Source organism: Equus caballus, chromosome 7, assembly GCF_041296265.1.
Source record: "Equus caballus isolate H_3958 breed thoroughbred chromosome 7, TB-T2T, whole genome shotgun sequence".
In the NCBI taxonomy this organism is placed as follows: domain Eukaryota; kingdom Metazoa; phylum Chordata; class Mammalia; order Perissodactyla; family Equidae; genus Equus; species Equus caballus.
Window position 1 is genome coordinate 31,462,605 of NC_091690.1, and position 13,751 is coordinate 31,476,355.

At 36.5% G+C, this 13,751-nt stretch overlaps 2 protein-coding genes across 3 annotated transcripts in view; both read right to left on the bottom strand.

Moving 5' to 3' along the window:
- OR6M1 (olfactory receptor family 6 subfamily M member 1) overlaps positions 1 to 13,751 on the bottom strand; it is an 85,191-nt gene that overhangs the window by 35,520 nt on the left and 35,920 nt on the right. The window contains exons 2-4 of one of the 2 annotated variants that reach the window (XM_001501603.4): positions 12,501 to 12,684; positions 6,675 to 6,930; positions 6,542 to 6,596 (exon numbers count right to left, since the gene is read on the bottom strand). The gene's annotated coding sequence lies outside the window, so the exon portion shown is untranslated. The remainder of the gene's footprint in view (positions 1 to 6,541; positions 6,597 to 6,674; positions 6,931 to 12,500; positions 12,685 to 13,751) is intronic. The other variant, XM_070272187.1, reaches the window with a different exon arrangement.
- Positions 7,310 to 8,257, bottom strand: OR6M2 (olfactory receptor family 6 subfamily M member 2). The gene has a single exon (NM_001391493.1). It carries the CDS (start codon positions 8,255 to 8,257, stop codon positions 7,310 to 7,312), a length of 948 nt encoding a protein of 315 aa, NP_001378422.1.

Consider the following 13,751-nt stretch of genomic DNA (forward strand, 5'->3'; position numbering starts at 1 on the left):
ATGGTCTAAATCCCAGTTCAAGGACAGAAGAAGACTGATGTTCCAGCTCAAATAAGCAGTCAGGAAGGTGACAAATTCTTCCTCACTCTGCTTTTTGCTCTATTAGACCCACAATGAATTGATGATACCCAACCACATTGGGGAGGGCAATATACTTTACTGAGTCCACCGATTCAAATGCTAATCTTATCTGGTAACCCTCTCACAGACACACCCAGAAATAATGTTGAATGGGCACCCCTGTGGCCCAGTCAACTTCACACGTAAAATTAACTATGACAATACCCACAATCTCACTCTTCAACATACAATTACTTAACTATGTTGTACAATGTATTTTCTTCCAGTGTTGTCTAGTGTATTTTCTTCTTAAAATGACTTTTTAAGTGTCCATGATCATGGTTAAGCTTTTTTTCTTGAAAGTACTGCTACTAGAGATTAAAATGTATATTTCAATATTAAAGGTCTTTTTCATCATTTTATCTCCACTACTTAATTCAATGCTATAGCTATAGCAGAATAAACATTCTTGAGTTTAATAAATGGGCAAAATAAATTTCCAGGATCATCCAGAGTATAGTCTTGCCTAATTCAGTTGTATCACTTGCTGCATAAACAAGATGAGACGTGTTTTCCCAAACAAGTAAAATGACATACTGCATTTTTTATATATTCTTCTAAAACCAGGTGATGACTCTGAATTCTATTTTACATCAGGAGGACATATAACATATATTTCTGCACATGAAGAAACTATATAATTACTAATAGAGAGAGAATAACATTTTATTTGTGGGTCATATATAGTATTCTCTTATTTAACGTATTGTTTCAAGCTCCTATCTTTTACATTGATTGTATGGTTATATGATGGCCATTTTTTATTTTTACAAGATCTGTACTTGGAATGGCTAAAGAAACCTAAAACAGGTTAAGAGTAAAAAATTATTAATTACTTAAAATTTTATAACTGGAAAAAGCTTATATGTTGTCATTTTCAACATCACCATCTTAACAAAGGGAGAGGAGGCTTATTTGCTGCCAAATGCTGAAAAAGAGAAAGCATGATAATGAATGGATCCCTAGCTAACTTTAAACAACATCCTTAGTGTTGGCCAGTAATCCTAGAAAATAAGGATTTTTTTTTAATAAAGGATTTTTAAAGTTCACAGAAAAAACATGCACCTCTGAAATGTACACCACACGTGCACACACACAAACACAGCTACTTTTTAGTACATTTCAAGAATGAAGCAAATAGTCAAATATGGTTGTACCGCCCTGTTATGAATTTGTCACGTTCACTTTATTAAGCGGAGTTCAGGGTGCCAGATGGTGAGCTGTGGTTCAACAACAGGCCACAAGAAGAACTGAAATAGAGAAATTTATTGCTCACAGATCCTGGAGGAAGTACCTGGCATGCCTTGAGGAGACACATGGGAGGTCAAGGCAGAGTACAGACAGAGAGAGGCAGGACCTGGGATACATGCCTTCATTAAGGTCCATTGGTGGAGTGTTTTGGGATTCCAGATTGGTCAATTCAAACAAAAAGACTGAGGGTTTTTTAAGTTACATGGAGGCCTTATCTAAGGGGTGCATAAGAGGAAGGCGCTGTGAAGTGGGGGAAACATGAGTACTAAGGCTGTTGGGGAAGTCATATCAGGAATTCACATTTGATTCTGCAGGTTGCTATCTAGAGCACGTGTTTGAAGGACTAGTGTCAGTTTAAGGCCCCTGCAGACTGCTTGGCCAAATAAAATGGAAGTCATGGCAGGAATACTATGGAGCAGCTTACCTAAATTCTTGACACACTCAAAATGACGGAAAAAAAGACACACAGATCAATGGAATAGAATTGAAAGCCCAGAAATAAAACCACACATGTATGGCCAGCTAATCTTTGACAAATGAGCCAAGAATATACAGTGGAGAAAGGAAAGTCTCTTTAAAAAATGGTGTTGGGAAAACTGGACAGCCATGTGTAAAAGAATGAAAGTGGACTGTTATCTTATACCATAAGCAAAAGTTAACTCAAAATGGGTTGAAGAATTGAATGTAAGACCTGAAACCATAAAACTCCTAGAAGAAAATATAGGCAGTGCCCTCTTTGACATCAATCTTTGCAGCATCTATTTGAATACCATGTCTAGTCATGGAAGGGAAACAAAGGAAAAAATAAACAAATAGGACTACATCAGACTAAAGAGCTTCTGCCAGGCAAAGGAAACCATGGACAAAACGAAAAGACAACCCACCAACTGGGAGAAAATATTGGCAAATCGAGTGTCTGACAAGCAGTTAATTTCCAAAATATATAAAGAACTCATACAATTCAACAACAAAAAAATGAACAACTTGATCAAAAAATGGGCAGAGAGTATGAACATTTTTCCAGAAAAGATACACAGATGGGCAGCAGGCACATGAAAAGAAGTTCAATATCACTAGTTATTAGAGAAATGCAAATCAAAACTACAATGAGATATCACCTCACACTCATCAGAATGGCTGTAATTAGCAAGCCAAGAAATAACAAATGTTGGAGAGGATATGGAGAAAAGGGAACCTTCATACACTACTGGTGGGGATGCAAACTGGTGCAACCACTATGGAAAGCAGTATGAAGATTTCTCAGAAAATTAAAAATATAAATACCATACAATCTAGTTATCTCACTACTGGGTATTTATCCGAACAACATGAAATCAACAATTCAAAGTCATAGCATTATTCACAATAGCCAAGATGTAGAAGCAACCCAAGTGCCCATCAGCAGAAGAACGAACAAAGAAGATGTGGTACATATACATACAGTGGAATAATAATTGGCCATAAAAAAGACAAAACTGTGCCATTTGTGACAACACGGATGGACTTTGAGGGTATTATGCTAAGAGAAATAAGTGAAATAAGCCAGACAGAGAAAGATGAACACCATATGATTTCACTTACATATGGAAGATAAACAAACACATGGACAAAGAGAACACATTAGTGGCTAGCAGAGTGGAATGGGGTGGGGAGACAGTGAAACAGATAAAGGAGCACCTTTGTGTGATAATAGGTAGAAACCAGCATATTAATGGTGAACACAATGCAGTCTATACAAAAACTGAAATATGATAACATACATCTGAAATTTACACAATGTTATAAGCCAATATGATCTCAATAAAAATAAATAAATAAATAAATAATTTGGTATATTTCGTTGCAGTCCTCGAGAGCTTGTGATGCAATTGGGATGTATGTTTATAGTTGTTTCTACTGAATAATTTATTACAACTGAAGGAGAAAGAAGGAATATGTGAGAATTAGCTGGTAAGTGGAAGGATCAATGAACTCATTACATAAAACAGTGGTTCCCTGGTTGGGATAGCCTTCATCCATAGTTGGAAGGATATAACTTATCTAGCAAGTGTATATTGTTCAAAATTTCTACACGCTATTTTGAAATGCTCCCCCTTTCCATCCCCCATATTGAAAAACAGTAGTTTAAAACATCTAGTCATAGTTGAGTACAGGAAAAGTAAAAAGTAAAGGATTTTCCAGGTGTCCCATAATTTGTGACAAGTAGTTCCCATTTTCCAAGTAACTCAATTAATTAGAATCAATGTAGAAACAAACGTTATGATCTGCTATTATGACAATGTTGAACAGAATAATAATAACAATCAATTTCAAAGTAAAACCTTATATTTACATTATTTTTCAGAGTTTATGAAGTCTTTTTATATTTTCAGTTTCAAGACTGGTTCAGCCTGGGGCCACCCCTACTTGAGTACCCAAATCATGTTTAAGTTATTTGTTTAGGAATTTTTTTTCTGTATTAATGATACCAGAATGGGGCTTTTGAGTAACATGAGAATTCATTAAAAAATTAAAACAGCAGAAAGTGACAGCTATATTCATCTTTACCTAATAAGGATTTAAATGAAAACAATAATAACTAATTAAAATATATATTTCCCAAATATTTTGCTGCTTTTCATCAGTCCTTCATATTCCAGGACTTACAAATTCTTCTAATTGCAAATGATGAAAGATAGAGTTTAGGATTTAGTATTGGCTTTAAAAAAAACCTACTGTGTCCTGTTCTTTATTTTTACTTTCTTGGATCATTAACTCCACCAATGTAGCTTTGTTAAGCACAACAATGGGACTGAAAGATGTCCACATCCTAATTCCCAGAATCTGTGAATATGTTACTTTACTTGGCAAAAGGGACTTTGCAGATGTAATTCAGGATATTGACCCAAGTTGATGATATTATCCTAGATTATTTGGACAGGCCCAATCCAACCAAATGAGTGTTCCTTAAAAGGGAAGAACTTTTTCCAGTTGAGTCAGAGAGGAGATGAAAGGAGAAGGAGGAGAGATTTGAAACACAGAGAGACTTGCCCACTGTTGTTAGCTTTGAAGGCGGAGGAAGGGTGGCCAAGAGCCAAGGACAGCAGCACCTTCTAGAAACTGGAACCGGCCTTTGGCTGATAGCCAGCAATAAAATAGGACCTTGGTCATACAACTTCAAGGAAGTGAACTCTGTCAACAACCCTAATGAGCAGGAAGTGGATTTTCCCCTAGAGTCTCTAAAAAGGAAAGCAGCCTGATGATTTTAGCCTGCTAAGACCTGTGTTGGGTTTCTGACCTAAAGATCTATAAAATAATAAGTTTATATTGTTTTAAGATGCTAAATTTGCTATGGTAGAATAGGGAACTTGTAACTTTCCACCTTAATTAGTGTCTGATGATGAGTACAGAGCGGAAAATTACATGACCGATTCATCCCTGCTGATATTCTTCTATCTTATTTTGACCTTTAAACATTTGTCCACTGCATTATCTTATGATGGACTATGCCTTTATATAATATTCTGAATCTATTCTTAAGATAGCGCTTTCTCTACCTGCTCTCCCACAATAGATTCCATGCCTGTTCTTAAGGTCTCCATCTTTGTCCATGTAACTAGAAGGTCATTGACCACATTAACAATACATTTTTTTGATCTCAGAGATGCCTATTGTCTTCTCTCTGTTCCTACGCTCTCTTTTTAGAGTGCTTTTCTTTACAGCACCTGCTCAGTAGCTGTTTACCTTTTTTTGTTTTATTTGCTTTATTGCTCAGAGGGCAATTTACCTCCTTGCCAAACTTTTCCTCTTACAAATAAGTGAATCAGAAGAGGAATCTCACTCCAGTCGGACAAATCAGAGCCTCCTTCCAGGAATTTGGATTTTGAACTCAGATAATTTTAAATATATATCTATATAAATTTCATATATATCAGTATATTTAAATATTGAATATATATCTATGATTGAATACATATATATATATATATATATAGTGACTGATTGAAGCAGCCATTATCTTCCATGTGCACTGAGAAGTGGAGAGAAATAACCTGCAGAGAAAGAAACACGAATCAGGTATCTATTAGTTTGCTGTGGCTGTTATAACAAATTACCACAAACTTGATGGTTTAAAATGACACTAATGTATTCTATTACAGTTCTGGAGGCCAGAAATCCAAAATCAGTTCCACTGGGCCTAACCCTAGGTGTCAACCAGGCTGTGCCAGAGGCTTTAGGGGAGAAAGAATCCATTTTCTTGCCTTTTCAAGCTTTTAGAGGTGCATTCCTTGGCTTATGGCCCCTTCTTCTATTTTCAAAGCTAGCAGCACAGCATCTTCAATCCTTCTCTGCTTCCATCATCACATTATCTTCCTTTGTATGGTAAAATCTCCCTCTACCTCTCTCAAATAATGACACTTGGGTTTACAATTAGGACTCACTTGGATAATCCAAGATAATCTTCCTATCCCAAGATCTTTAACTTAATCACACCTGCAAAATCCCTTTCCCATATTATGTTACTTACATTCATAGGTTTCAGGGATTAGGACCTGGATGTCTTTGGGGGTCATAATTCAGCCTAACACAAGATATATGGATAAAAAGAGTAATGCAGAGACTGTATGACCCTAGAGAGAGCTGGAGAGAGATGAGATTCAGAAGGAAGACAGTGCATGCCTTGATTCCTTAAGAATTTCTCCTTCTTGATTCTAGTTCCTCTGAAGATCTTGTTGTTTCTTATTTTCTGGCATTCCATGTAGCACTCTTGATTATTATTATAATAAGTACTCATTTTACATAAGCTAGCTTGATTAGTTTTCTGCTTTTATTTTCCTCCAACCAAATAAATCCTAGGATACTTATTCTTCTGTATGTGATGGTCACATTGGCCAGTTGCCACAGATGATCAGTCTAGACTCATGGTCAGTTATGGCCTCTGAATAATTGGTTTTCCTTTCAAACCAATTGCCTCTCACAGTCTATTCTGAGTGCATCCCAGTCTGCCCTGATCTGCAGGTCTTCCAGAATGTTAGGGCAGGCATGGAACACTTCTGGTTTCAGAAAAAGTAGATAACTTTCAGGTTAACTTCTGTTTCCCCTCTTAAGTTTTTTCCCATTCTACACTTCATGATAAAGTGAGGTGCTAAAATAGACTAGAGTTCACCTATTCTAAATTTCTGCCACTCACCAGTGGTGTAGTTTGGGGTAAGATGCTTAACTTCTGTGAATCTCCATTTTCTCATCTGTAAAATGGAGATATCATCAGCTAATCAAGCTTGTCAAGAGGATTAAGTGAGATATATATGTAAATATTTAAGTACATTGTACAAACTCTGAATATGTTACTCCTCTTCCCTGTTTTTCTTCTTCTTCTCCTCCTCTTCCTTCCTCTTCTTCTTTTTCTTCCTCTCCTCCTTTTACTTCTTCCTCTCCTCCTCCTCCTCCTTATTCTTCTTATCCACAATATTTAGCTGTCAGGAATGAAGCCAGTCATCTTGCAACAACTAAAAAGACCCAGTAAGATGTGTTCACTCTTAATTACATGTGGTTGCATTTCTTAGATTATCTTGGTTAAGCCTACAAAAACAAAAAGAAAAAAAGAAAGCACAAACTATATTCCCCATTTTACCAATGAGAAAACTAGCATTCAGATAGGCTAAGTGTAACCTGATAAGAAAGAAAGTGATAGAGCCAGGATTAAAATTCAAGTTTTCTGGCTTTAGTATTTTTCATTTATCTATGATATTTTTTTTGTGTGAGACAGTCTAGTAATAGAGTTCAGAACATGTCGTTTTTACTATGGCTGAATTGTCTCCTCTGGACCTTGACTAGAAAGGTCTGAAGTGGCATGAAGCCTTTCATATCTTCCTACATATCTTTGATTTTTGATCTTCAAGCGTGCCTTTCTCCACATTGAATCCAAGAGTGGAAAATAATCATTCTTAGAAACAAACTTTCAAGTTCTCTTGTGCAATAAGGACACAATTTTGTTGACTGCGTCTCTCAAAACTTCCTTTACCTTTTCATTCCTGAGACTATAAATGAAGGGGTTCAGAAGAGGGGTCACCATTATGGTGAGTACAGCCGTTACTTTGTCAAAATCCAGGGAATGACTCTGACTGGGCCTCACATACATGAAGATGTTGCTCCCATAGGCAATGGAGACAACAGTGATGTGAGAAGCACAGGTGGAAAAGGCCTTCTGACGTCCTTGGACTGAAGGGATGCTCAAGATGGTAGAAACGATGTAGGTGTAGGATACGGTAGTGAACACCAGTGAACTCAGGAGGATGAAGGAAGACAAGAGGAAGCTTATCATCTCAATGAAATGAGTGTCTATGCAGGCTACGTGAAGCAGAGGGGCGAGGTCACAGAAGAAGTGACTAATTTCCTTATAACAGAAAGGCAATCTGGACACCACAATAACTGGGCAGATCACTGACAGGAAGGCCCCCACCCAGCAGCCCAGAACCAGCAGGAGACAGACCCTGCTGTTCATGATGATGGTGTAGCGGAGGGGGTTACAGATGGCCACGTAGCGGTCAAAGGACATCACTGCCAAGAGGATAAACTCTACTGTCCCCAGGAAAAAAAAGAAGGATATTTGGGTGATGCAGCCAGCAAAAGATATGGTCTTCTTCTCCTCTAGGAGACAGGCTAACAGTTTTGGGGTAACTGAGGTAGTGTATAAAATGTCCAAAAATGACAAATTGCTGAGGAAGAAGTACATGGGGGTTTGGAGGCGATTATCAGCCCATATTAGGGAAATGATGACAATATTTCCTGTTAGAGTAAGCATGTAAGTAAACAAGAGGACCACAAAGAGGGAAATCTGAAGCTTCTGGAGAACTGGGAAGGCAGTCAGGGTAAATTCAGTCACTGTGGTCTGATTTTGCATATTCATTGCATGCAATGTCTAGTGGGCAGCACGTGTCTGAAAAAATAGAGATGAAAATCAGCCTATAAGTTTTCAACTGTCAATATCAGTGATAAAAACAAGTAGGAAAAGCTTTGAATGAAGAGACAAGAGTGATTTGTTTTCACCCTGTCTCTGACCCTAATAAATGTAGGACCTTGCATAAATTACATGACTTCGTCTAATCTCAGTATTCTCAGACTGTATTTAAAATTTTCGGTTGACTGAAATTATCTTCATGGTTCCATGGAACTGTAATCTTTGTGATTTTATTCTCTTTTACCCCATGCTCCTTCCTTTCTCTCTTTCACTCTTCCTGATCTACTATTTTCCCAGCTAAGTTCTGTGCCTAAGAAGAGAGACACACTTAACTGAGAATCCAATAAATCAATTTGGAAAATAGAGAAACGGAATGATAATGAAAGCTGAGTTATTTTCTCAAAATTATTTCAAATATTCAAGTATCATCTAAATCATAGAGCAAAATTATGAAAAGTGGACACTAACACGAAAGGGAAACAGTATTTGTTTCTACTCACTTTTGTTATTGGTATTATGTGTCGAGTATCAATGTAACATCTAGTTGGACACATTATTTTAAGGTAACAGTGATTGATCTTTCCATAAGTTTGCATGATTTTTTTGGGTTTATTTTCTATAATGATATAATTTTTTTGTTATCTACACTGCTATAGAGAAGTGCGTTGATGATATATGGTTCAAAATTTGCATAAACTATTTTATATATTTTGAAAAAAGCTTTTGGGAAAATGATTGTCGTGTTTCCTTTTTGTTCCTTGCAATGTTATGTCTATGGCAGAATCTGGAAGAATAGCAAACCTTTCTTCTCCCATTACTCAACTGATTCCTATAGACTCTCAAATGGATCTCTTACACCTATATTCTTTCAGCCATTTGAAGGTCAAGTCATTAATAGTAATGAAAAAGTCAGAAGCAGATAGGTGGTGTTTGAAATCCTTAGCTTAATCTTGGAATACTACTCAAGTTAGTTGAAAATCTATTGCACGTCTATAAAATTCAGTGGAAGCACTGTCCTTCGGTGTATTTTTTTTGGTGGTTAATCCTTCATTTTTAAGTTAAAATGATGAAATTATGAACCCTGAGCTAGGCTTGGAGCCCACCCAGTTCCTCCTTAAAGGAGGTCATTTTCTTCAGGCTCTCCCTCTGGATAAGTAACTTCTAGCAGCTTTTTTTTGCCTTGAAGACTTTTTTTTCCCGATGAGATTTCCATCTGAAAAGTTGGCTGTGACTTTTTACGCCCCTGCAGTTGCCTTTTCATTTTCAGTCAACACTAATTTATCCCACAAATCAATTTATCCTTATTATTTTAATAACAAAGATTGTGTCTTCATCTTCTCTGTTCTAGATAAGGAAATATTTGTTTCTTAGAATTATTGACATTTCTAGGTTGTTGGTAAGTAAACTTATTTACAAATGCACAATGGTCCCCCATCTAAGAGTAATTTTCAAATGTAATTGGAGCTGAATAACCTGACTTGCTGCTGAGTTTAGTAGAGGAGCTCTCTTTACTTTTTCTTAAATCCCTGGCCCCAGTTTTTACAACTATAAAAGAAGAGTATTGATCATCTACATATTCCTTTCCAGTCTAAATATTTCTTTTGTTTTCCATGAAGGAAGTCACCTTATATATTTAACTCACCATTCTGTGAGCACAAACAGTGCTCGTTTATTTACCGTAAGTAAATCAGAATTGAGGGAACTCCTCCCTTAAACATGAGATTCCAGTTGCCCATGACTAAGCAATGGTAGTTTGCATATTCACATGTCAAATACAGACTTTTATCACAACCTGTACCTTCCTGAGGTGTGTCATCTTTTCTCTAGTTGTTAGTTTGGGATACACGTTGTTCTGGATAACTGATTGCTGCAATATTAATGCGGGGCATGAGGAAAGAATCCAAACACCAATGTGTCTAATAAATCAGATCTTTCAGGGTTTAGAGGTGGGAAGGGTCAAAAGAAGGGGAAAGCCCGGGATTAAAAAACAGCAATTTACAATAGCAAGATGATTTATTACTTTTCTTCTAATAATCTTCCAAATTGTTACATGTCAGTTTGTTTAATCTTCTTTCAAGTTATCAAAGGTCTCCAAAGGGTCTCATCTATTGAAATAAGGTGTTGGTACCAGTAGGAATTCTTTTCACCGTAAATAATTTAATACTCACTCCCCCTACCACTCATCCTGAACCCAGATAATAAACTTCCAAAATGATTACTACTGTACGAAAAAAGCATAGCCACATCTGGGTGGACAAATATTAATGTTAACAAGGTCTAATATAAAAATAGAATAGAGCACACTCTGTAGAAAAATAGAAATGCTTTAATATTCCCTTTCATTTCTCTCTCTCCACTTTCATCACTGACAATGCTGATAGGTATCTTAAGGCAGAATAATGTGGATTCTCACGCAGCTGCCTATCATCTATTCCATTGTTCTTTCCATTTATCTTGTTAATTGTTTCACAATCTGCATAACATCCTCCATTTTCCTTCTTGCCTACACACTGTTTGATGGCCCTGATAGGAGCTTGATTCCCCTCTAGTATTGTAAAAGTTAGACAATTTGGGGTCTTCAAAAGCATTATGCCGTTTTTTAACAACAAAAACCTGAGATGGTTAAAGACAAATAGATTGCTGTTTGCCATGGTTGTCACAGGGTTATGTAACTATGGAAAAAATGGCATTGCGAGCTTTCTATTCTGCTATGCTTGGGTCAAATATGCTTCTCTGAGAAGAACTACAGAAGTAGCATTGCTTTCCTTTGGAGAGGCTCTTAACTTCATGATGATAAAAAACACCTGGATCTGTGTTAGCATCTTCCAGATGATCCCTGGGCCCTCAGGAGCCCATCATGTCTAGGAGGAAAGGTTCTGGACCATGACAATCTGTGTACAATAATTTAATTGTAATCTTTTCAAATTAAGGCTTTCGTTTTTTTGGCGGGTATTTTTCCTCATTACCATTTCTGTGGATCATTAAAAAATTGCACATTTCAAGATTCCAGATTTAGTCAGAAAAATGTAGAATAATAGAAAAAGTATAGTGAGTTTTGGAATCAGGGAACCTGTGTTGTATTTCTTGTTTGGCCACTTGTGGCTTCAAGATCTTTAATAATACTCTTAAGGATCCTGAGTCTTATCTTCTTCATCTGTAAAATGAGGATAGTCATAATGCCAGATTCAAGGTCTTACAATAGGGCCTACCACAGTGATGTATATCTACTTGGTGTTCGGTAAACGTTTGTTGAGAATGTAACCACGGGCCCATTTAGAGCCACTTTGAACAGACCCCATCTCTTATCAACAAAGTGATTAAGGATTATCTTTCAGAAAAACTGCAAAGTCACAAAGCTAGAGCATGTGTAAAAGAAGAAATCATGACCTGAAATGGACTTAGACCTAAAGATCCTTCTCTCCACAGAACCCAAGGACCAGCACACAACTAGAACTTGAAAGTTGGAACCTTATCAGAAGGGAGGGGTCCCTCATTCAGGAAGATCTGGTGTTAAAATTCCTTCCCCACCTCATCAAAAATGTTTAGAACCCCATCATAAATGTTTAGAACCCCATCATAAATGTCTAGAACCCCATCATAAATGTTTAGAACCCTGTCATAAATGTATAAACCTTACCATAGATGCTTAAAGCCCACCAATCAAAGCCTGACCCACCATTATTTTCACATGCCAATCTGTTCTTTACCTCTTAAATTTTGCCCCACATCCTGAATTGGGGAAACAGCTCTGAGGGCACATGCCCCCTGTCTCTTTGCAGATCAGTCTCACAGAATAAAAGCTAATTTCTCCCCCAAAAGGCTGATGCCATAATTAATTGGCTTGTTTATGCACATTGGGCAAGAGAACCCAAGTTTTATATGGTAACGAGAACACAGGGTTGAGGAAGCATGAACAGAAAATACCTAAGATGTGGCAGAGAGTAGGGGTTAGCAATAATTAGAGATTTTTGCTGCTATCAGTAAAATGTGTAAAAGTTAAATTGTAATTAAAGAACATTAAAAACTTTCATTTACATACTTATAGGAAAGCTATTACACAACATCTGCCATCGCTAAAACTTCTGCAGAGCAGTAATCTCATATTAATCATAAAATATACAAGAAAACAAACTTAGCAAGACATACAGTTTAACATATAAATGTGGATAATTGCATAATAGGGTATACTTACATCATACTGGTTGTGGAACAGTTGACATTTTCTTCATTCAAATATGTCGAGAATCTTGACATTGGGTATTTTTTTCCTACTGCATTCCATCTATTCTTTAAATTCTTTTGTTGCTTCAATTTTGAATGCCCCATAAATCTCTGTCAGTCTTGGTTTGAGACTCTTCCCATGTGGTAGTTAACCCCTTTGTCAAAAACACACCAAAGGTTACTCAATTTTTGCTTAAGTACTCTCTCCTTCTTCCTTTGAATGCAAAATTGTCTTTTTATAACCTATGATAACATTTTTCAGTTCTTTTTCTTATGCCCACGGAAAAAGTCTAAATCTTGACTTAAACTAAGAACAAGTTCAAGTATTACATTATTATTTAATCTTTTTACACACTAGTGTGTCTCAATCTCAGAATATTCCTCTGAGTTTTAAGTCATATGTATTCTGGATCACATATTTGCCAAGGGGGGCAGAATGGTTAGGTTTGGTGATGAATCAGGAAGTCAAACGCAGGTGAATTAAGAGCAGGTCCTTTGCCTTCCAATCTCGATCTTGGCAAAAATGACTGAAAGCTTCCCAAAACTCAGATTTTTTTTTTTCAGTTGTAGGAATGTACTTTCCTGTCTATTCAATGAATTTCTATTTCTTCTGTAGATCCACCTAGAAACCTCGAATGTCAGATTAGAAGGGAATTTAAAGGGCCTATGAGTCAGGCTGGTTCTAAAATATTCTGCAATGTCTCCACCAAATTGCTGTCCAGTAACGTTAAGCAAACAATTTTTTGAGGTATCTCATTCTTCTTTAATGGCCCTGATTATTAGAAAAATTTATATTTGCATTCACTGAAATATCTCTCTACACTTGCATCTTATTGGTAAGTCACTCCTGTTCATTTGTCAGGCATATTATGACTTGATTTGAGATATATCCAACTTATCCACTTTCTACAGAAAATAATGTTATCTTATCTGTATTAAAGTGATTACCATTGGACGAGCTGTGACATTTAATGATTTTTTTGTTCACCTTTAGAGATTTGGTTTGGAATGGCTCTTGGGACCATGGCATGAAAAAAGGTTAATTATTATTATTGCAATCACAGAATGTCAGAATTGAAATAACTAGTCACAGTTACAAAGTTAAGGTCTCCTTGGAAACTCTTTTGGGTGTTTATCTTATTTAGTTAAAGAAAAACTTAGAGAACTTTAAAGCCTCGGGGAACTAGAAAGTTGGAAAAAGTAAAAAATATTTTTTCTGAAA

Excerpts from the sequence above, each read along its gene's own strand:
- OR6M2 (NM_001391493.1), bottom strand. The coding sequence starts at position 8,257 with ATGAATATGCAAAATCAGACCACAGTGACTGAATTTACCCTGACTGCC.